This window comes from Dendrobates tinctorius, unplaced genomic scaffold (assembly GCF_039654945.1).
Source record: "Dendrobates tinctorius isolate UK_male_01 unplaced genomic scaffold, ASM3965494v1 ptg000003l, whole genome shotgun sequence".
NCBI lineage: Eukaryota > Metazoa > Chordata > Amphibia > Anura > Dendrobatidae > Dendrobates > Dendrobates tinctorius.
The window spans coordinates 96,241,114-96,265,589 of NW_027361671.1; the positions used below are offsets into that span (position 1 = coordinate 96,241,114).

General features: G+C 41.3%; 2 protein-coding genes across 3 annotated transcripts in view; one reads left to right on the forward strand and one right to left on the reverse strand.

Moving 5' to 3' along the window:
• The window catches only part of LOC141080637 (uncharacterized), a 29,480-nt gene extending 24,062 nt beyond the window's left edge, over positions 1–5,418 (forward strand). The window contains exons 3-4 of the mRNA XM_073566008.1: positions 1,383–1,673; positions 4,380–5,418. Coding sequence (XP_073422109.1) covers positions 1,383–1,673; positions 4,380–5,293 — 1,205 coding nt within the window. The 3' untranslated portion in view covers positions 5,294–5,418. The remainder of the gene's footprint in view (positions 1–1,382; positions 1,674–4,379) is intronic.
• WSCD2 (WSC domain containing 2) overlaps positions 1–24,476 on the reverse strand; it is a 606,696-nt gene that overhangs the window by 377,093 nt on the left and 205,127 nt on the right. The gene's annotated exons all lie outside the window — the stretch shown is intronic.

The following is a 24,476-nucleotide window of genomic DNA, read 5'->3' on the forward strand; positions in this document are numbered from 1 at the left end:
AAAATTATGTTTACTAAATACCCTTATTATTATTACCTTTATGCATTGTTTGCAGTATATTTTTTACTTTTAGTTCAGGATATTTGTGTTTTTTGCTTTCTGTTTTCTCTGGTTAATGGTCATGTGTTAAAATGCACTTACATTGTGCATACACATTAACTTACTTGTCTCAGTTCAGATTTGTTTTTTATTCATTTCATTGTGCATTCAGTGCATATAGGGGTGTGACCGCCCTTTTTCTGAGCTGGGAAAGCCATCCAGTCTGGCCTAAGCTGTTACAAGTGGTTCAGCTGCTCGACCCTTATTCACATTCACGCCACTTGGCAAGTGATAAGGTTTTAAATACTAGAGTAGGGACTGTCCCACAAGGGTTGCCGTGACGTGGCGGGATGGCTTGTACATCATTTTGATCAAAATTATGTTTACTAAATACCCTTATTATTATTACCTTTATGCATTATTTGCAGTATATTTTTTACTTTTAGTTCAGGATATTTGTGTTTTTTGCTTTCTGTTTTCTCTGGTTAATGGTCATGTGTTAAAATGCACTTACATTGTGCATACACATTAACTTACTTGTCTCAGTTCAGATTTGTTTTTTATTCTAAAACAGTGGCAGCATAAGGGTGCTTTCACACTTCTGCTACATATGCACTACAGGCCTCCCGTTCGCTTCTGTAATGCCGCATTCTGCTAACCTGCAGCGAAACGAAAAGAAGAAAATGCTCTTCTTTTTGTTCTGACACTGATAGCAGAATGCGGCATTACGAAAGCGAACGGGCGTCTGCAGATCGCGGAACCCAGCCGTTCACTTCTATGGGCAATGCAAGCGGAATGCCAGCATTCAGCCAGCATTGCCCTGGGGTCAGCTGGATGTCAGATCAGAGCGGATCGACCTCTGGCGGCCACAAACACAAGTGTGAAACCACTCTAAAATTACAGTGTGCAAGAGGCCTAAAATCTAAACAATTTTGAACTTTTACCTGACCCAGCACTGACCTGCTTTGTTGCAAGTTTTGTTGCAGATGTAACAAGTAGCATGGTCACATGTCCTGCAAGTTACATTAGACTAGCTTTTATTCCATCTGTATATCAGAATATAGCAGTGTCTGAAATCTCCACAAAGAGAGAAGTGTACTGCCACAAAAAATCAGTCAGCTTCCACAGCAATTCACTTTCTACAACTATGAATTCAGTTCTGTCCAAACGTGGAAGGAGCAAGTTGGTCCATGAGAATCACATTTACTTATTTTCCAAACGAACCGCTGACGATGTTCATTCCATCTGGGTATGTGAAAAACGGTCGACTTGCAAGGGACGTGTTTGGACCAATGAAGAATCTGGCGAAGTTGTGAAAGTAGTCAATCTTCACAATCACGCAGCACAAGCTGCAAGACCTGAAGCAATCCAACTTGTTAATGAGGCTGTGACCAGGGCAAGGACAACACAGGAGACACCACAACAGATTCTCACAGATGTCGTTTCAGGAGCCCATTCTAATGTTGCAGCACTTCTCCCAAGGAAAGCATCACTGAAGAGGACAATACGATTAGCAAGGCAACTTGGCAATATCCCAAGGTTACCTCAAACCCTTGATCAACTTGTTATCCCCCTCGAGTTCCAGGAGATCAGTATTGATGGTGTCCAGCAGCAGTTCCTTCTGCATGACTCTGGTAAGCTACTTAACCATTTAACATTGTATTAAAACAATTCCATTATGCATAATTATTGCAAAGTTTATTTTGCACAAATGTGAAAAATGCTACACTATAAGGTGCTGATATAAAATACTATGTGATTTTTGCCTTCAAGGGAAACTTTGAGGGTAATATAATGTAGTGAGGCCTACTGATTCCAACTAGTGTTAGCCGATCACTGGAAAGATAGGATCAGATCGGGCTGATCATACCGAAAGATTGGAATTAATTCAGATCCAATCTCCAGAGCTAGATGTAGATATATATATATATATGCACACTGTACGCCCGAACAGTGTGTGTGTATATATATGCATATATGTGGGTGGGTGAAGGTGGTCTGGCACTTTTGGAACTTTGAAATGCAATAAAGGATTTGTATAGGACTTCAGGAGCGCGGAGGTCTTTCTTCATGGATGCATGTTAAGTACGGGCGGAAGCCAACCCCTGCTCTAGCAGCACACTGAGTCCTCAGCAACAATCTCAGTTGAGCAACTCTTCTTCCAGCTTTCTTGCATATATATAATGGCCCCAAGCTGCGCTGTTAAAAAATAAACAAACCCAGTTATTCAACTCTCTCTCCGGTGTCCAGCGCTGTCTCCGGCGGTGCAGGGAATTCCGAAATCCCAATGCTATGCATTCTGGGTTGTGCATCACCACCTCTGCACATGTGCCGGGCTGTTCTGTGACGTGATGTGGTGCTTTCCCAGGACCGTCTAGTGAGCGGTCCTGGGATCACTCTCCACTGTAGTTATAGTACGGCAGGCACAGAGGCGGCGATGCGCCGCCTGGATTTCGGGATTCCCTGCACTGCTGGGCTAGGAGTCGGAGCCAGTACTGGACACTGGAGAAAGAGGTGAGTAACTGGGTTTGTTTATTTTTTAACAGCGCAGCCTGGAGCCATTTACTAAAGCTAAATATGCACACACGCTGTACACCTGTATAGTGTGTGTGTGTGTGTGTATATATATATATATATATATATATGCGCACACTGTTCGGGAGTGTATGCCCGGACAGTGTTTTCAGATTACGGAGGATTCCGATTTCTAATTCAGATCATCATCATGATCTGGCTACAAATTGGATCGTAATTTAAAATAACGATCAGCCTGAAAATCGTAATAAATTACGATCTTCAGTGATCGGACCGGTCAACACTAATTCCAAATATGCAGCATTGTACTGGCCATACCTGTCCTGGATGCTGCCCCGGAGTTCAGCCTCGCTTGTCTGCGGCATGCACGGACTGAACTGCCATCGCCGGCTGATTCCTCGGCTCTCGTAGTTCAGTCCTGCAGATCCGTGGACAGGTCGGGCTGAACTCCGGAGCTCAGGTGAGATACGCCATGATTTGCAGATGCGTTTTGCCTGCTGCTTCCAAGCACTTTTTAAGCACTTTGCAAGCGCTTTGGCAAAACGCTTCTGCAAATAGGGGACGTGGCCAAGCTCTGCTATGGGCGTGGCCATGCCCTGCTATGGCCTAAACCGAGCGTATTTGGCGTGGTTTGCAGGCATTTTTCGGGAGGTTTCCGTCTTGCCCATTCCCATTCCTTCCGGGATCCGCCGGAAAATAGCTTTGAAGCTATTTTCCGGTGGGGCGTTTTCCGGCCCCGGCCAGAATCCGCCCGTAACCCGCACCATAGACATGAAAGGGCAGGTTTCAGGCAGGAAACACAGCACGGAATACGCCTGTAAATCCAGCTTGTCTGGATAAAGCCTAAGGCCTCGTGCCCACTGACGGAAGGGGATTGTGGAGCGGCATCTCCGCAGCGGCTGTAATTGCGGTAGCAATTGGAGATCCCACAGGAATCTATTTGTGCCTGCAATTGTGGCCACTATTGTGGTACCCTAATTCTGTATCAAAATCTTCACTTAACTCTATGGATTTAGGTGCAGGTTTTAGTGCAGGATTTCAGCCCCTTGTCTGAATGGCTGGAATTTTGTTTGTATAATGGCAGCATACATTGACATGCTGCACTGCATGTTTTTTTTTGTAAACAAAATTTTTTCATCAGCATGTGGATGGGATTTACACATTAATGCTGCATATGACCCCAGCCTAATGGACCATTCAGTAATGCCTTAGGCCAAAAGCACACTGGTGATTTTACTGGCGTTTTTTGCGTCCTGCACAATCCTCTCAATGAGACAGCATAGGCAGCGCGGACGTCACGAACGTCCGCGCTGCCCACCCGACGACTAGCGTGCCCATCCGCCTGAATGGAATGCCCGATTCAGGCGAGCGGACCGCCCAGTCATTCATTCAGACGTCCAGCCGCACGCCGCGTCTGGATGCGGCTGTCAACTAGACGGCCCGTTCAGCATAGTGGCGATCGGCCGTGCTGAACGGCCGTCTAGTTGAAGGGTCTAAAGGTACCCTAAAAATGTGACCTATTTCAAGTTTGGAAGTAATTTTAATTTTAAACAAAAATATATAATTTTCCACTGGGACAATATATGTTGTAAAAAACTATTGGTTGGCCCCTTCACACTAGATTTTGCTTCAGTTTTTTATTATGAAATCAGAAAATCTGGAGCAAAATGTGAGTATTTAATGTGAGATATGAACAGAGTCTTCTGATTAGGATATTTTTTTTGTGAATTTATCCCAAAACTCTGTCTGCTGCTTGTTACACTTTTTCTGTTATTTCCTCCACTAATACTTTCATTTTAAATTAGGAAATGGACACAGCCGTATGTTGATATTTGGAACAAGAGACAATCTCCATCTACTGGCACACAGTAAAGAGTGGTTTGCTGATGGCATGTTTTTCACTACACCAGCCTTGTTTAAGCAACTTTACACAATCCATGTAGTCCACAGCGGCCTTGTTGTTCCTGTAGTGTACACCTTGCTGACAGACAAGAGCCGTTCTACATACCAGAGGTTGCTGCAAGAGCTGAAGAACTTGCAGCCTGGACTGCAGCCAGACAACCTGATGTTGGATTTTGAACTAGCTGCAATACAGGCATTTGAAAGTGAATTCCCCAACCTTGTGAAGACTGGTTGCTTTTTCCACCTATCACAGTCGGTTTGGCGTAAAGTTCAAAATGAAGGACTCAAGATGCAATACCAAGGTGACCATGAATTTGCCCGTTGGATACGCATGATACCAGCCCTGGCCTTTTTACCACCACAGAATGTTGTGCAATCATTTGAAGAATTGGTGGAAGATCCTGACTTTCCACAAGAAGCAATACCCATTGCCAACTATTTTGAAGACAGCTATATCGGTCGAATGAATCGCAGAGGACGTCAAGCACCTTTGTTTCCAGTTCAATTCTGGAATGTGTATGAACGAACATTGAATGATCAACAGCGAACAAATAATGATGTCGAAGGATGGCACCGTAGCTTTCGAGAAACATGTGGTACTCTTTTCCAAAATATATACCGGTTCATTAACTGTCTGAAACATCAGCAAGAGCTCCATAGTTTTGAAATTATTCAGATAATAGCAGGAAATCCCATCGCTGCAAGAAACAAAAAGTATGCTGCAATTTCAGCAAGGGTTAAACGTATCGTGCAAGATTTCGATAATAGAAGCTTGATGGATTATCTGAGAGGCATTGCCTACAGCTTTGATTTTTAGTTCATGGTCACATATTGTATGTTTTGAGAGCAGTGTTTTTAGCTGTAAAATAATTCAAGCATTATAACCTGTAATTTGTATTTTCTCTTTTTCTCTAATCCTTCCCCTCTATACCTTTTTATGTTTCTTGTTTAAAACAGTTTTGATATATACAGTTAAAGCATAACTCTGCAAAAAACATGTTATGTTATAGTACCTGTGCCCATGATATTCATTTCCAAAGGAGACCTTCCAGCAGCTTCACTTCTGTGTGAAAAGTCTCATCCAAGTTAAAGCTCCATGTGCTGCAGGATTTCAGTGGTTGCTAAGGAGGTTGTTTCTCCTTAGTAGCAGTACTTGTGGATGGATTCTAGAGGGCGTGGCTGTACAGGAGCATGCAGCTAACAATATATTCCCTATGATGTATAAAGGGCTGCTGGTTTACAGCCCTCTGCAAAGCCCCCCCTATGTGTTCCGTCCTGTAACGGCTTTACACAGGCAGGGGGGAGCCCTCCTCTTGTCCAGGACAGAGCACATGAGCGGAGGGTGAAGGGGAGCTTTGCAGAGGGCTGTGAACAAGCAGCCCTGAATGTATCATAGGGAGCCAGGAACCGTTCTGCTCCCAAGGGGGCACGACCTCCTTAGTAACCAATGAAATCCTACTATTTTCCTGTCTGTTTGTAAAATTACTCATCTAGAAAACAAAGTTTGAGAATAAAAAAAAATAATTTGATCAGAATTGTATATCTTAGACTCATATGGTGTATTATTAGTGATAAGCAAACCTGCCAATGTTCAGTTCAGGCAGGTTTTTCCCGGATGTGAAAGATCCAGGAGCAAATTGCTAGAGGCAAAACATCCAGGGATGAACTGCTGGGGGCGAACTGACAGGGGGCGAAACATCCGGGGGTGAAACATCCGGGTACGAACTGCTGGGGGCGAACTGCTGGGGGCGAAACATCCGGGGGTGAACTGCTGGAGGCGAACTGCTGGGGGCGAAACATCCAGGGGCGAACTGCTGGGGGCGAAACATCCGGGGGCGAACTGCTGGGGGCGAAACATCCGGGGGCGAACTGCTGGGGGCGAAACATCCGGGGGCGAACTGCTGGGGGCGAAACATCCGGGGGCGAACTGCTGGGGGCGAAACATCCGGGGGCGAACTGCTGGGGGCGAAACATCCGGGGGCGAACTGCTGGGGGCGAAACATCCGGGGGCGAACTGCTGGGGGCGAAACATCCGGGGGCGAACTGCTGGGGGCGAAACATCCGGGGGCGAACTGCTGGGGGCGAAACATCCGGGTACGAACTGCTGGGGGCGAAACATCCGGGGGCGAACTGCTGGGGGCGAAACATCCGGGGGCGAACTGCTGGGGGCGAAACATCCGGGGGCGAAACATCCGGGGGCGAAACATCCGGGGGCGAAACATCCGGGGGCGAAACATCCGGGGGCAAACTGCTGGGGGCGAAAGGTGCGGGGGCTAAATGTGCGGGGGCGAACTGCTGGGGGCGAAATGTGCGGGGGCGAAATGTGCGGGGGCGAATTGCTGGGGGCGAATTGCTGGGGGCGAAGTGTACCTGGGGGCGAAGTGTACCTGGGGGCGAACTGCTGGGGGCGAACTGCTGGGGGCGAACTGCTGGGGGCGAAATGCTGGGGGCGAAACTTCCAACTCCCCCCTAGCCCTAATGGGAAAATGGAAATAAATACATTTTTTTAATTTTATTATTTTTCCCTAACTAAGGGGGTGATAACGGGGGGTTTGATTTACTATTTATGGCGGTTTTTATGTTTGACAGCTGTCGCACGCTAAAAGACGCTTTTTATTGTAAAAATAGTTTTGCATCACCACATATTGAGAGCTATAATTTTTCCATATTTTGACCCACCGAGTCATGTGAGGTCTTATTTTTTGCGGGACGAGTTGACGCTTTTAATGGTATCATGTTCGGGCATGTGACATTTTTTGATCGCTTTTTATTTCGTTTTTTGGGACGCAGAATTTACAAAACCCAGCGTTTCATGAATTTCTTTTTGGTGGTGCGTTTACGCCGTTCCGGGTGCGGTAAAATTTATAAGGCGGTTTTATTCTTCGGGTCAGTACGGTTACAGCGATACCTCATTTAGGTCTTTTTTTATGTTTTGGCGCTTTTATGCAATGAAAACAATTTTATATAAAAAATAATTATTTTTGCATCACTTTATTCTGCGAGCTATAACTTTTTTATTTTTTCGCTGATGATGCTGTATGGTGGCTCATTTTTTGCGGGACAAGATGACATTTTCAGCGGTACCATGGATATTTATATGCGTCTTTTTGATCGCGCGTTATTGCACTTTTTGTTCGGCGGTATGATAATAAATCATTATTTTTTGCTTTGTTTTTTATTTTTATTTTTTAAGGGGTTCGCTTAAGGGGTTAACTATTGGGACAGTTTTATAGGGCGGGTCGTTACGGACGCGGCGGTACCAAATATGTGTACTTTTATTGTTTTGTTTTTTTTTATTTCCAAAAAATGAATTTATTGGGGAATATTTTTTTTTTTTTTTATTTCTTTGGCGATTTTTTTTTAATTATTTTTACACTTTTTTTAAATTTTTTTTTTACTTTGTTACAATGTCCCATGGGGGACATCACTGTCCTGTGACAGATCGCTGATCTGTCACATCACAGATCACTGTGACAGATCAGCGATCTGTCACAGGCACTGCACAGGCTTCCTCATGCCTGCGCTTTGCAGGCACTGAGGAAGCCAGCTTCCTGCAGGCCCCCGGAGGTCCCCGTCGCCATATTGGATCCGGGGACCTGCAGGAAAGGAGTCCCCCGCAGCAGCGCTGCACATTGCGCTGCCGTGGGGGGCTCAGGGAAGCACGGAGAGAGCCCCCTCCCTGCCGATGTTTCCCTTTAACCCCCGGTACACCACGATCGTGTTTGATCGCGGTGTGCAAGGGGTTAATGTGTCGGGGGCGGTCCATGACCGCCCCTGACACATTGTGCCGGGTGTCAGCTATGATAACTAGCTGACACTCGGCCGCGATCAGCGGCGCTCACCACGTGGGCGCCGCTGATCGCGATGACGTAATATTCCGTCCATGGTAATTAGGTCCATGGTCACATGGATGGAATATTATGTCAATTGTAGGTAAGGGGTTAAAATCAGTTTTTAGCACTTTAGCCTCCATTTTATAAATGTGCAGGACCTGTAGATTCTAATTTACCTTCAAGAGAAGGCAAATTGACTACCCTGTGACTTTCTAATGTTTACAGCTCTGTATTCCAGATAATAAAAACATATATTTTTTTTGTAACTACCATTGGCACAATATTGAGCCATGGTGACTTGATGGATGAACGATCTGTATGAAAATCAATCTTGTATAAGCCTAGATAGCTCCACCAGGGTCTTCTCCACCATTATTTTGGTAAATATAAAGGTACCAGGTTGCTCGTTTTCCTCTTCACCTTGTTCCTTCTATTCTTCCAACCATGATGTTCTTCAGTGACTGCTCTCTTCGTATGATGCGTTCATAGCAGGCAAGTTGTAGCTTGGTGATCCTTGCTTCCGGCGACATGTTTGGCTTGATTTGTTCCTAAATTGATTTATTTGTTCTTCTTGCCAACCGTAGTATTGATAACATCCTTCTCCAGCACATTTCAATGGCACTGATTCTTTTTCTCTGTTTCATTATTTCCCAGATTTTACATTGTTACCACAGAAAACGCCAAACTATGTATGAGATGTCTTTGTCGCCTTCATTGCTGATTTGCCCACAGCTATTGTCCTATTGACCTCCGGTGTCATTACTGCATCTTGAGTGATCATTGATCCGAGTAGGTTGAAGTGCTTTACAACTTCCAGTTTGTCACCATGCATCTCAAATGTGTCACAAGTTTATTGCAACAGTAAGGGGGCAGAAGACCACAACATCAGATTTCCCATACTCCTGCACTGATTTAAAGCACTTCTTCATATTAAATGGTGCAGGTTTGTTAGCAGTACAGGTGTTAAATTGCTCAGCTTAGAGTCTCTGAAGTTTTCCTGCTTGGATGATCTCAGTTGTTCAGTATTGGCCACTCCCCTCTCCTATATATACTCACCTCTGTCAATCTGAATTGCTAGTGTTAGTCTTATACTGCTTGGTATGGAGTGGAGGTGTCGGCTGTTGGTAGAGGCGTTTGAAGTTTTGAACTTTGACTGTTGCTTGGTGTTTCAGCTGTGTGCAAATCCTGTTCCTCACTTATTTTGCTTTCCTTCTCCTGTTGTCTGTAAGTGCATATTTGAATGTTTGGCATTTACATTTATCACTGTATGTCCCTCTCTTGTTAGTCTGATTTGTGTATATACATACATTATTACTCCCCACTTTCCTGGGGGGGGAGGTGTACAGATATATGGCTGATTCAGGAGTTCAGCAAGGTACATGGCCCCAGTATCTTCACCATCAGAAGTAATCCGGGAAACAGGGATAGCTAGGGCACCCCTAACGCTAGGGACAGGGAAGGAGTCCATGGCGCCGGGTATTCCAACAACAGAGTTGTGACAAAGTGTGCCCCTGTCGAACCTGGAAGTTGTCAATATCTTTGTCTTCTTTGTGTTGAGTAGCAGTCCTGTGTTCAAGCTTTCCATCCTGACATTACATAAGTCCTACATTGTTATGTTTTTAAAATAATAATTATTATTGCTATGTTTACTATTATATTAAAATACAACAGTAAAAAAAAACAATAACAACTAAAACCTTAACACCTCACAGTATAACTTGAACTATGGCTGCGATTATTAGTTCCCAAGGTGCTCAATAGCCACAGTGTTCTTTACTGTCGATAGTGTATTAAGTGCCCATTCATCATGCAGAGTTCAGTTTAGACATTTTCATGAGTCATACTTATAGAGCAGCATAGTATGATCACTCATTTGATTAATAGGTCCTCTTGTGATATATAATTCTTCCCTACCAAGTAACCATCTTGCTGTGTGAAACCTCTTGCTTTTTTTCAAGATGAAGTTCTCCCAAAAGAAAAGCATAATGTTACAATATTACTTTGCTGGTGATAAAGAATAAAGACTCTTAAAGCTTGCAGGACAGAATTTCAAGCATCAAACTTTTTTTTTCTTTGATGAACAAAGGCCCTCTGAATACACATCTCCATCCTGCATAAAACTGCTTTATTAGAAAATTGTGAAGGAACTGCCCCGGGGGGTTTGGCTGAGAAATGCATTACGTCCGCTTTCATGTACTGTTTAGTCATTATGTTTCACAGTTTTAGGCAGGTCGCTGCTTACATGCAGGATATATTAATACATTGCATGAATAATTTTCTCCACAGTCTAATGGCATTGTCAGACATTTTAAGCACAGACACAATTAGAAGAGTGGTTCAAATTACTTCATATTGTAAATAATAATTAACAGGGGGATTTTTAGACTTATTTATTCTCTCTTCCTGCCCGAAATGAAGCGATACTTTTTTGCACTAGAGACTTTTGGAGTAAAAAAAGCATTTCTGAAAGTACAGTTTAGTTCAATAATACTATCACTTAAAGGGGCATTCCTACTATTATTCTTTGCTTATATAGCGCCCTTATATTCCGCAGAGCTTTACAGACATTATCATCACTGTCCACATTGGAGATCACAATCTAAATTCCCTATCAGTATGTCTTTGGAGCGTGGGAGGACACTGGAGTATTCAAGACTAGAGTTGAGCGAATATGTGTGGAACCGGTCGCCGAATCTGAACCCGCCACATTCATGCCATATTGGTACCCTATTCGTGCTGAATTTATGTTTGATGATAGATTCCGAACATATTCGTTCATTTCTACTCACATTGACTCCAATGACGTTCGGCTTTGTTCTTCAAATACTGCAAATACAATACAAGAGGAAATCCAAGCAAATAAGGGAAAATAGACACAGTCCTTGAAGAGGTTGTCCTCGGTGGGATTTGAATCCAGGACCACAATGCTACAAAGCAACAGTGCTAACCACTGAGCCACCGTGCTACCCTGCTAAGCGTATAAGAACGTATAAAAAGTTCCCCGATTTCATGCAGGAAAAAGAAGGATTTTTTATTTGTATTGTTACCCATATGATCCATTTTTATACATGAGCAGGTATTAAAATTTACAAGACCAAATACAGTTTCCCATGTTAAAAATTTGCAAGGTCTGAAAAAATTTGATGATATATGGATTATGACATTTTTTGCACACTCAGACTTCAATAGATGAGTCTCATCCCAAATATGTAGAGATCAAAGCATTGTGCAATTTTTCTTTCCTATGGACAATTGCTCTGTGTGAAAAAAAGGTCATCTAAACAGCCCTATTAAATAACTTTGGCCTAAGTACTGTCAGGTTTTTCTTTATGCCTATTACTTAGAACAAAATTTGTGTCAATATTGCCTAATAGGAACTGATAACACATGTAAGTTACTTATGAATTATCAAAATCTTAGGGGATTCTAGTGGTTGGTGGACCAAAGTTGTACAGACACCTCTAAGTTATCGGAATATGTATAAGTTAACGTTCTACCAGTTAGAAATTTACGGCATATCTCATTGATATTTTATAAATACCTATGATGGTAAACAAGCAAAATGATAGTGAATGCAACTTAAAAATAAAAATTATGTGTGTCATTTAAATGGATATGACCTTAATAAAGAGCGTCTGGCCATATCACCATGAACAATTTATAGGAATGCTTTAGATCATTTGGATATGAAATGGTATCAGAGAGTGGCAATGAGTGTTACCTGGATAGCCAGGGTATCATATAATTTTGGACTGCAAAGGCAATACCATAAGCCTTTTGCACTAGAACTATTATTTTCTTTTAACTGTCCATTACTGTGGCTATCAAGATATACACTGTACCATAACCATGAATTCCATTTCCTGTACTCTTGTTACTACCTCACTTGTATATATTTATTGTGGTTTCTAATGGCAATAACCCATCATTATGTCTAATTTACTTTAATGAACCTTAATGATAATATTGATAGAGAATATTTTGCCCATTAATTGGAAAGCTTTGAATTTGTTTGCACAAAGTAACTTACAGGTTATTTAACTTTCAAATTCAAATTCCGCTCAAAGCACGGTGAGTGGTGGCTTTAAGCACACCCCTGGACTTTGACTTATAGCTGTCTCTTGCACAGCATGGCTAAATATCTGACAGCAGCATGTAACATGCTGGCAGGAGGGGGTGTGTGTCATTCCATGTGCCCATGGGTGTGCCTGTAAAATGATAGTGGGTGCCGAGGGATTGTAATGACAGCCAGAGGTTTCCTGAAGACGTCTGTGCTTGTCATGATGATTCTTCTGTGAAAGCCAGCATGTAGCTGTCATTCATAGGAGATCAAGATTTTCGCTATATATAACAGTGCTGATGTACAGTTATGCATAAGGCAATGTGATAGCTCACAGATAAGCACTTGTGCATCTCTCTTTTTGTCACTTAATATATCACATGACATCCCTCAGTAACATGTCCCTAACCAAGTGATTCTACAGTAGTCATGTAACTAGGGACCACAGTTTTTGAATCAGGAGCTTCAGGGACCCACATCCTTAAAGCCTCCTAACATTTTTTATTTTTTCACCCCAATTTTAATGAATTGGGGCGATATGTTACATATATGTGTATTTAAAGTTTGAATGCATCTAATACAACAGTAAAAGGTTTGGTTCAAAGGCTTTATCTGTTGTATGATGAATCCATAGGGTTAGGACCCCGTCACACATAGCGACTCACCAGCGATCCCGACGATATGACCTTGTCAGGATTGCTGGTGTGTCGCTACATGATCGCTGGTGAGCTACCAAACAGGTAGCTTCACCAGCGATCAGCACCAGCGACGATGAGCGTGCGCGTCGCTGTGTACCTTAGATACCAGCGCGCTGGTGCAGGGAGCTGGTAATCAAGGTAAACATCAGGTTTCTAAGCGCCGCGCGGTACTTAGAAACCAGCTGTTTACCTTGGTTACCAGCTCACTTGCACCAGCGCACTGGTATCTAAGGTACACTGCGGGCTTCTAAGCGAAGCGCGGTGCTTAGAAACCCGCTGTTTACCTTGGATACGAGCTGGGAGCTCGCTGATCGTTGCTCTCCAGCCTGCCACACGCAGCGATGCGTGCTGGCCAGCGGGAGACCAACGATCAAAAAAAGTCCAGGGCATTCGAGCATGATCAGCGTTACCCGGCATGGGGGCAGGTCACTGATACCTGTCACACAGCAATATCGCTGGTGAGATCGCTGTTGCGTCACAAAACTTGTGACTCAGCAGCGATCTCGCTAGCGATCTCGCTGTGTGTGATGGGGGCTTTAATAATAAATATTTGGTTCCACCACTAGGTCACCCCCTCTAAATCCCTCCCCACCGAAACTACATACATTATACTGTTGCATTCAAAGTCTATGGAAATTAAAAAGATGACTGCTAATTGGGGGCTTTAGACCTGTGATAGTAGGTAAACCTCATTGGATAACCTCTTTAATACATTATAAAAATATTAAGTCCAGGCATTTGCATCACTAAGGATAGCTTGATGGCACTAAAACTCTTCTCTATAATTTAAAATAGAATTTGCACCATATGCTTCTGCGACACTTCACTTCATCAAACACAGCTGGTTTAAGATTAAAGGCCACTAAACTAATGGTGGTTATGCCTTCGATTTTTCGCCTTTTCTAGCCTTCTTTAAAATAAAAGGTACAGAGTTAGTTTTACATTCATTACTGTCTTCATGGCAGTTCTGAAGTGCAACACAAGAGAACAAGTGAAGTAGAATGATTTTCAAGAGCTTAGCCTTTTGGTGTTAACATTAACAAACATTTTCACACATTTCTTTCTGGAAAATGTGCATAAAAACAACATTTCTGTTTGGCTATACAATAATACCCTTTAGACTAAGATTGAATTACACAGAAAAAATTTTTTTAAAGTACTTGGTCAGACTTATTATGGGTCTAGATGTGCCATCCGTGGCAGTTAAATGATTTCCAATGACCGAAGTATGCAGACCGATCAGCAGTTGTTTAATGATTCACTGTGCACAAAAAAGATCATGAAAACGATCATTCTATGCACATGAAATATCATGTTATCGGCAGCATATCTCCTCTTTACATATGACAATGTGCTGCCAATGTCAATGATTTTTAAGCCAGCTTAAAAATCACCGCACATAACGAACGAACATTTTCCCCGTGAAGACCCAAGAAGATGTTTATCTAATAGAGATTGTCCCATGGATAAAGATAGGTAATAAACCCAATAGAAAGAGGCACATAGGGGTAACCAACACTAGTAATACAATAGTTTATAGAGTTTACTAAATAATTCCAAAAAGAATTACATATAGATGGGGAGAGGTCTGCTAAAAGACAAACATATATCAGGATAATGATGACATTTGATCCACAACGGGATCAATAAAGTCATGATAAGAAGAGACATTGTATCCTCCACAGAAAATAGTCTCCCGAAAGATACAAATACATCTAATATATAAAGCTCAATGTGTGTGTATGTATGTATGTGTGTGTGTGTGTGTGTGTGTGTGTGTATATATCTGGGATTTGCATCTGCACCGTCGCAGCTACAGCCACAAAACATTGCACAGTCACACATCTGGACCCCGAGAGCATAATAGGCTATGTTGTGAGGCGAAATTTTAACCCCGCGCGTTCCAATTCACCAAACAATTTTGCCTATTATTCTTATCATTGCTATGGTGTTATCATTCTTCTGTAAAGCTGGAAATAACACAATTTATTACCGTGCCAACACAGACCACCCTCTGACGCAGACTGCAGGGGGAGCCCAGTATCACACAGGATAGGGTTAGATACACGGCTCAGCAGTCAGTATCACACAGGACAGGATTAGATACACAGCTCAGCAGTATCACACAGGAGAGGATTAGACACATGGCTCAGCACTTAGTATCACACAGGAGAGGATTGGATACACAGCTCAGCAGTCAGTATCACACAAGATAGGATTAGATACACAGCTCAGCAGTCAGTATCACACAGGATAGGAATAGACATATGGCTCAGCAGACAGTATCACACAGGATAGGATTAGATACACAGCTCAGCACACAGTATCACACAGAATAGTATTAGATACATGGCTCAGCAGACAGTATCACACAGAATAGGATTAGATACATGGCTCAGCAGTGAGTATCACACAGAATAGGATTAGATAAACGGCTCAGCAGTCAGTATCACACAGGATAGGATTAGATACACGGCTGAGCAGTCAGTAACACACAGGATATGGTAAGATACAGGGCTCAGCAATCAGTATCACACAGGATAGGATTAGATACACAGCTCAGCAATCAGTATCACACAGGATAGGATTAGATACACAGCTCAGCACACAGTATCACACAGAATAGTATTAGATACATTGCTCAGCAGTCAGTATCACACAGGATAGGATTAGATACACAGCTCAGCAGTCAGTATCACACAGGATAGGATTAGATACACAGCTCAGCAGTCAGTATCACACAGGAGAGGATTAGGTACAAAGCTCAGCAGACATTATCACACAATGAATGAGTTGAAAATAAAATACTATCAATACTTGGGTAATCGTTTAGTTAATTTGTGTTGCAAATCTGTAGTGTTGAATATATGATGTGAAATGTTTTTATGTGCAATATAATCATTATAATTTGTTATAACTAACCACAGTTGGTTACTATGCCCAGGCAACGCCGGGCTCTTCAGCTAGTATATATATATATACATATATATGTATATATATATATATATATATATATATATATATATATATAGTTAGAAAAGAATGTAACTGTCAAATTGCAAGGCCATTGCAATTGTAAGCACCTGAACGAATCATCTCAAAGTGAATAGGACTATTATAATTATAATAAACTGCTATATATATATATATATATATATTTATATATAGTATATATCTATTATATACATACATTCTAAAACATTCTCTCTCTTATTATTCTGGAATTTGGCAAATATTAATAATTATGGTAATCCTAATTGACCTAAAACGCGAAAGGTTTATTCTGATTTCATGTCAGATATTGAGAAAAACATACATATGTGTCTTTTTATGTAGTGTATGTAAACTTCTGGTTTAAACTTTATGTATATTTTAAATACCGATAAGTATATATCTATATCTATATATATATATATATATATATATATATATATATATACGCTACCGTTCAAAAGTTTGGGGTCACCCAGACAATTTTGTGTTCTCCATGAAAACTCATACTTTTATTAATCAAATGAGTTGCCAAATGAATTTAAAATCTAGTCCAGACATTGACAAGGTTCGAAAAAAAGATATTTGTTTGAAACAATAATTTTCTCCTTCAAACTTTCCTTTCGGCAATGAATGCTCTCTTTGCAGCAATTACAGCATTGCAGACCTTTGGCACTCTAGCAGTTAATTTGCTGAGGTAATCTGGAGAAATTTCACCCCGTGCTTCCAGAAGCCCCTCCCACAAGTTGGTTTGGCTTGATGGGCACTTTTTGCGTACCATACGGTCAAGCTGCTCCCACAACAGCTCAATGGGGTTGAGATCTGGTGAATGCCCTGGCCACTCCATTACATATAGAATGCCAGCTGCCTGCTTCTTCCCTAAATAGTTCTTGCATAATTCGGAGGCGTGCTTTGAGTCATTGTCCTGTTGTAGGATGAAATTGGCTCCAAGCAAGTGCTGTCCACAGGGTATGGCATGGCGTTGCAAAATGGAGTGATAGCCTTCCTTATTCAACATCCCTTTTACCTTGTACAAATCTCCCACTTTACCAGCACCAAAGGAGCCCCAGACCACCACATTACCTCCACCATGCTTGACAGATAGCGTCAGGCACTCTTTCAGCATCTTTTCAGTTGTTCTGCATCTCACAAAAGTTCTTCTGTGTGATCCAAACACCTCAAACTTGGTTTCATCTGTCCATAACACTTTTTTCCCTTCTTCCTCTGTCCAATGTCTGTGCTCTTTTGACCATATTAACCTTTTCCTTTTATTAGCCAGTCAGAGATATGGCTTTTTCTTTGCCACTCTGCCCTGAAGGCCAGCATGCCGGAGTTGGCTCTTCACTGTAGACATTGACACTGGTGTTTTGCGTGTACTATTTAACCCCTTTACCCTCAAGGGTAGTTTGCATGCTCATGACGGGGCCAATTTTCACAATTCTGACCACTGTCCCCTTATGAGGTAATAACTCTGGATCGCTTCCATGGATTCTGGGGATTCTGACACTGTTTTCTCGTGATATATTGTACTTCATGTTAGTGGTAAAATTTCATTGATATAACTTGCGTTTCTTTGTGAAAAAAAAGTAAATTTGGCAAAAATTTGGAAAATTTCACAGTTTTCCAACTTTGAATTTTTATGCCCTTAAATCACAGAGAAAAGGCACACAAAAACTTAACAAGTAACATTTCCCATATGTTTACTTTACATCAACACAATTTTAGAACCAACATTTTTTTTTGTTAGGAAGTTATAAGGGTTAAAAGCTGACCAGCGCTTTCTCATTTTTTCAACACCATTTTATTTTTACGGACCACATCACATTTGAAGTCACTTTGAGGGGTCTATATGATAGAAAATACCCAAAAGTGATACCATTCTAAAAACTGCACCCCTCAAGGTGCTCAAAACCACATTCAAGAAGATTATTAACCCTTCAGGTGCATCACAGGAATTTTTTGAATGTTTAAAAAAATGAACATTTAACTTTTTTTCACAAAAAAATTAATTCAGGTCCAATTTTTTTATTTTACCAAGGGTAACAGGAGAAATTGGATACAAAAGTTATTGCGCATTTTGTCCTGAGTACGCTGTTACCTGATATGTGGGGGGAACCACTGTTTTGGCGCAAGGCAGAGCTCAGAAGGGAAGGAGCGCCGTTTGAGTTTTTCAATGCAAAATTGGCTGGAATTCAGATCGGACGCCATGTCACATATGGAGAGCCCCTGATGTGCCTAAGCAGTGGAAACCCCCCACAACAATTTGTCTTGAGTATGCTGATATCCGATATGTGGGAGAAAACCACTGTATGGGCACACGTCGAGGCTTGGAAGGGAAGTAGAAGTAGTGACGTTTTGGAATGCAGACTTTGATGGAATGATCTGCAGGTGTCATGTGGCATTTGGAGAGCCTCTGATGTGCCTAAACTGTTGAAACTCCCCACAAGTGACCCCATTTTGGAAACTAGACCCCCCATGGAACTTATCTAGATGTGTGGTGAGCACTTTGAACCCCCAGTGCTTCACAGAAGTTTATAACGCCCGGGCGTGAAAAGAACAAAATCATATTTTTTCCACAAACATGATCTTTTAGTCCCCAATTTTTTATTATCCCAAGGGTAACAGGAGAAATTGGACCCCAGAAGTTGTTGTCCAATTTGTCTTGAGTATGCTGATATCCCATATGTGGGAGAAAACCACTGTATGGGCACACGTCGTGGCTTGGAAGGGAAGCAGAAGTAGTGACGTTTTGGAATGCAGACTTTGATGGAATGGTCTGCAGGTGTCATGTGGCATTTGGAGAGCCTCTGATATGCCTAAACTGTTGAAACTCCCCACAAATGACCCCATTTTGGAAACTAAACCCCCCAAGGAACTTATCTAGATGTGTGCTTCACAGAAGTTTATAACACCAGGGAATGAAAATAAAAAAAAAACATTTTTTTTCACAAAAATGACATTTTTGCCTCCAATTTTTTTATTTTCCTAAGGGTAATAGGAGAAATTGGACCCAAAAAGTTGTTTTGCAATTTGTCCTGAGTAGGCTGATACCCCATGTGTGGGGGTAAACCACTATTTGGGCGCATGGCAGAGCTTGGACGGGAAGGAGCACCATTTGACTTTTTCAATGCAGAATTGGCTGGAATTGAGATCAGGCGCCATGTTGAATTTGGAGAGCACCTGATGTGCCCAAACAGTGGAAACCTCCCAATTCTAACTCCAACCCTAACCCCAACACACCCCTAACCCTAATCTCAGCCCTAGCCCTAACCCTAGCCCTAGTTTATTATTTTTCCCTAACTAATGGGTGGTAAAGGGGGGTTTGATTTACTATTTATAGTGGGTTTTTATGTTTGGCAGCTGTCATATGCTAAAAGATGCTTTTTATTGTAAAAATAGTTTTTGCATCACCACATTTTGAGAGCTATAATTTTTCCATATTTTGACCCACTGAGTCATGTGAGGTCTTATTTTTTGTGGGTCGAGTTGACGTTTTTATAGGTACCATTTTCGGGCACATGACATTTTTTGATTGCTTTTTATTCTGATTTTTGGGACGCAGAATTAATAAAAACCAGCATTTCATGAATTTCTTTGGGGGGGTGCGCTTACACCATTCTGTGTGCGGTAAAATTGATAAAGCTGTTTTATTCTTCGGGTCAGTATGATTACAGCAATACCTCAATTGTGTCTTTTTTTGTGTTTTGGCGGTTTTATGCAATGAAAACAATTTTATATAAAAAATAATCATTTTTGCATCGCTTTATTCTGCGAGCTATATCTTTTCTATTTTTTCGCTGATGATGCTGTGTGGTGGCTCATTTTTTGCGGGACAAGATGATGTTTTCAGTGGTACCATGGTTACTTATATCTGTCTTTTTGATTGTGCGTTATTGCACTTTTTGTTCGGGAGTATGATAATAAAGCATTGTTTTTTGCTTTGTTTTTTATTTTTATTTTTTAAGGGGTTCGCTAAAGGGGTTAACTAATGGGACAGTTTTATAGGGCGGGTTGTTACGGATGCAGCGATACTAAATATGTGTACTTTTATTGTTTTTTTTTTTATTTACAAACAATGAATTTATTAGGGAATATTTTTTTTTTTATTCATTAGCGATTTTTTTATAAATTATTTTTACACTTTTTTTTAACTTTATTACATTGTCCCAGAGGGGGACATCACTGTCATGTGTCAGATCGCTGATCTGACACATCACACAGCGCTGTGACAGATCAGCGATCTGACAGGTGCTGCACAAGGCTTCCTCGTGCCTTCCTCATGCCTGCTCTCTGTAGGCACTGAGGAAGCTGCCTCCCTGCAGGCCCCTGAAGGCACCCACAGCCATATTGGAAGATGGCGCAATTTTTTTTTTTTTTTTTTTTTATATAAACAGTTTGGAATTTTTTTTCACCACTTAGATAAAAAAGAACCTAGACATGTTTGGTGTCTATAAACTCATAATAACCTGAAGAATCATAGTGGCAGGTCACTTTTAGCATTTAGTGAATCTAGCAAAAAAGCCAAGCAAAAAACAAGTGTGGGATTGCACTTTTTTTGCAATTTCACTGCACTTGTAATTTTTTTCCCATTTTGTAGTACACGACATGGTAAAACCAATGGTGTCGATCAAAAGTACAACTCATCCCACAAAAAACAAGCCCTGACATGGCCATATTGATGGAAAAATAAAAAAGTTAGGGCTCTGGGAAGAAGGGGAGCTGAAAACGAAAACCGAAAAAAGCTCCGGGGATTAAGGGGTTAATGTCAGAAAAGTATAATAAAAATATAAATATAATGCATTCATATTATACCTTATTGAATTATCATACTGTTGTGTAATAAATGTTTACAATTTGTATTTTTTTTGTAGGATGCTTTTTCTCATCTTCATCCATATGAAAGGCATGAAGGCGATCCGCAAACAGGACAAATTCCGTGACCTTAATAAAAAAATTGTTTTGTTCTGACTTCCTATACTTTTGGTATTTTTTATGCTTTCTTCAAACTTCTGATAGCTTGTCTGGTTACATCTGACAACACATTCAGCATGTTTTCACTGAGAAAACAATAAAAAAGCACAAAGCTTTTATTTAATGCGTTTTACATTTGATCATATACACCTTCTTTTATTATGTGAATAATTCTGCTTTTATTTCTTCTTTGAAAGAAGTGCAATCTTTTTATACCTTTCTTTTTCATATACCACAAACTTGGAAATGTTGAGACGGCAAAAATGCTTTGATTTGGTTATGGATAACAATGCTGGATTATGTACAACTGAAAGAGCAGAAATATAAAGTATCAACACTTGAAAAAGATGCAGAAGGACGAGACATGGAAACATCAAAGAATAGGTCACTTGAAAGATTTACAACACACAGTAAAGTAAGGAGATTTATTTATAACAATGTACAATATTTGTTTCTTTCTGCCGTCAATCATATGAGACTGTATAAAATAGTCAGTTTAAACATGTTACAATGAGAAAAATGTGTGGTCAGAGGTTAATGGAAGGGATTAAACACTTTGGAACTCCATATACAGTACAAACATCAAGTATGAAAAGGTGAGATATGCTTGAACCCTTCAATTAGCTTAGGAGCACTTACAAGGGCCAATCATGATAGACCTTAGTCATGCATCAGATTCTTTTTGTGTCTGATAAGCCAACAGTTAATATCTGTGTTCTGAAAACAACAAATGCTTGTCAACAGGAAACTAAAGCACTTTAATAGGATTTGATTGGACCATCAACATACTGTAACATAGAAATCTCTTGTGAACACACTTCCACAGATCCAAAACAGTTCCATTTGGAGAGAATTACCTGTCTGTCCTGAATGCAACTTTATGCAAGTTTGTATGTTCTCTCCGTGTTTGCATGGGTTTCCTCCGGTTTCCTCCCACATTCCAAAGACATACTGATAGGGAATCTAGATTGTGAGCCTCATCAGGAACAGTGATGAAAATGTATGCAAACTGTAAAGCGCTGCAGAATATGTTAGAGCTACTGTATATAAAAACAAAGATTATTGTTATTATAGTAACCTCTTTCTGACCTTGGATGCAATAGTACATCCAAGGTCAGATCCCCCGCTTTGATGAGGGCTCTGGCGGTGAGCCCGCATTAAAGCCAGGACATGTCAGCTGTTTTGAACAGCTTCGGGCTGCTGGACTGGAAATACACGCATCGCTGACCCCATCACGTGATCGGGGGTCAGTGATGCATTGGCATAACAACCAGAGGTCTCCTGGAGACCTCTATGGTTGTTGATGCTCGATTGCTATGAGCGCCATCCGGTGGACGGCGCTCACAGATATGCAGTAATTCAGCTACATATAGGCGATATGCTCATCGCCTATATGTAGCAGAGCCAATTCCATGGAGGCTATTGAAGTATGTCAAAATTTAAAAAATTTTTTTTAAAAATATGAAAAAAATATAAAAGTTTAAATCACCCCCCTTTTGCCCTAGTCAAAATAAAACAATTTTAAAAAAATCACACATACACATATTAGGTATCGCTGCGTTCAGAATTACCCGATCTCTCAATAAAAAAAGATTTAACCCAATCACTAAACGTCATAGCGGGAAAAAAATCTAAACGCCAGAATCACTTTTTTTGGTCGCAGCGACATTGCATTAAAATGCAATAACGGTCAATCAAAAGACTGTATCTGCACCTAAATGGTATCCTTAAAAATGTCAGCTGAGCATGCAATAAAAAAAGAGCCCTCACCCAACCCCAGATCATGAAAAATGGAGACGCTACGGGTATCGGAAAATGCCAGAATTTTTTTTTACCAAACTTTGGAATTTTTTTTCACACTTAGATAAAAAAGAACCTAGACATGTTTGGTGTCTATGAACTCATAATGACCTGGAGAATCATAATAGAAGTCAGTTTTAGCATTTAGTGAAACTAGCAAAAAATTCAAACAAAAACGTGTGAGATTGCATTTTTTTGCAATTTCACCGCACTTGGATTTTTTTTCCCCGTTTTCCACTACATGACATGCTAAAACCACTGATGTCTTTCAAAATTACAACTCGTACCGCAAAAAGTAAGCCCTCACATTGCCATATTGACGGAAAAATAAAAAAGTTCTCTCTCTTTGGGAGAAGGGGAGCAAAAAATGAAAACGAAAAAACAAAAAAAGCTGGGGTCATTAAGGGGTTAAATTCCTGGAGTCCATGAAAGCTATATATCTTTCCTGATTCCCTATACACGGTTACACAACCATCCTGGGATCAGTGCCCTGTTCCTTTTGCTGTAGTCCACGCAGGATTTTTCAAGTAACCCAGCAAAATCCTTTTAAAATTGATGCTGTTACCACTACTTCATTGTTGCTTTTGTGTACAATCTTTGGTATTCAGTTTGCCCATTGATTTACTACCGATTGCAGCTAACCACTTATTATCCAAATGCATCCATCTTTGCCATCAGTCTGCTGATAGCATAGAACTTTGCCATGAACTATTTTATTGCTGCAAGTGCTGGAGTGACTACACATCTATAGATCTATGCTCTGTGTCTTTAGGTGTTTCCTGCTCCACTTGTCTACCTGCCTTCCTGCATGTTCTGCTGTTCTAGTTTTTGCTGATCCATGTGCCATTCTACTAGCCTTTGTGCTACGCTGCTCACCCTGAACTACAGCTTAGAGAATCCACCTCTCAGATATTCCCATAACCATACAAATATTTGCTCAAGTAAACATGTATGTGTTTTGAAATAGAAAAAGGAGTAAACCAGTGACAGACACCCTTGCGAGCATCTTTTGTCTGGGAATAAAGGATTGGGTGTTGAACGCTGTGTGCACATGCTGCGGATTAGGTGCGGATTCATCCGCGCGGATTTTGTAAAATCCGCAGGTGAAACCGCAGGTCAAAAGACCTGCGGTTTTACCTGCGGATTGCTCTGCGGTTTTGCCCTGCGGTTTTTCATCTCCTCAATGGAGGAGATGGCAAACCGCAGGGGAATCCGCAGAAAGAATTGACATGTCAATTCTTTCTGCAGATTGAAAACCGCAGATAATCCGCGCGGAAAATTCCGCACCCTCTGCACTGCGGTTTTTGATTCCCATAGGGAATCATGGTACTGTACACCACAGCAAAAACTGCTGCGGGTCCGCAGCGGCCAAAACCGCTGCGGAACCGCAGCAAAATCCGCAGCGTGTGCACACAGCCTAAAGCGAACCTGTCACCAGGTTTGGCTGAGGGTATGGACACCACCTTTCAGGCCTCATATTCAGCATTCTCTAAAGCTGTATACATGCCCCTAACCTGATCAGAAAGAGAAGAAAAAGAGCTCACCTGCAGGATGGTTCGGTCCAAGGGGTGTCACTCTTCTTGGTCGGGACCTCCCTTTGTCACGATCCATGTTTGGATCTGTGGCAGATCTGGGCTCATATATTAC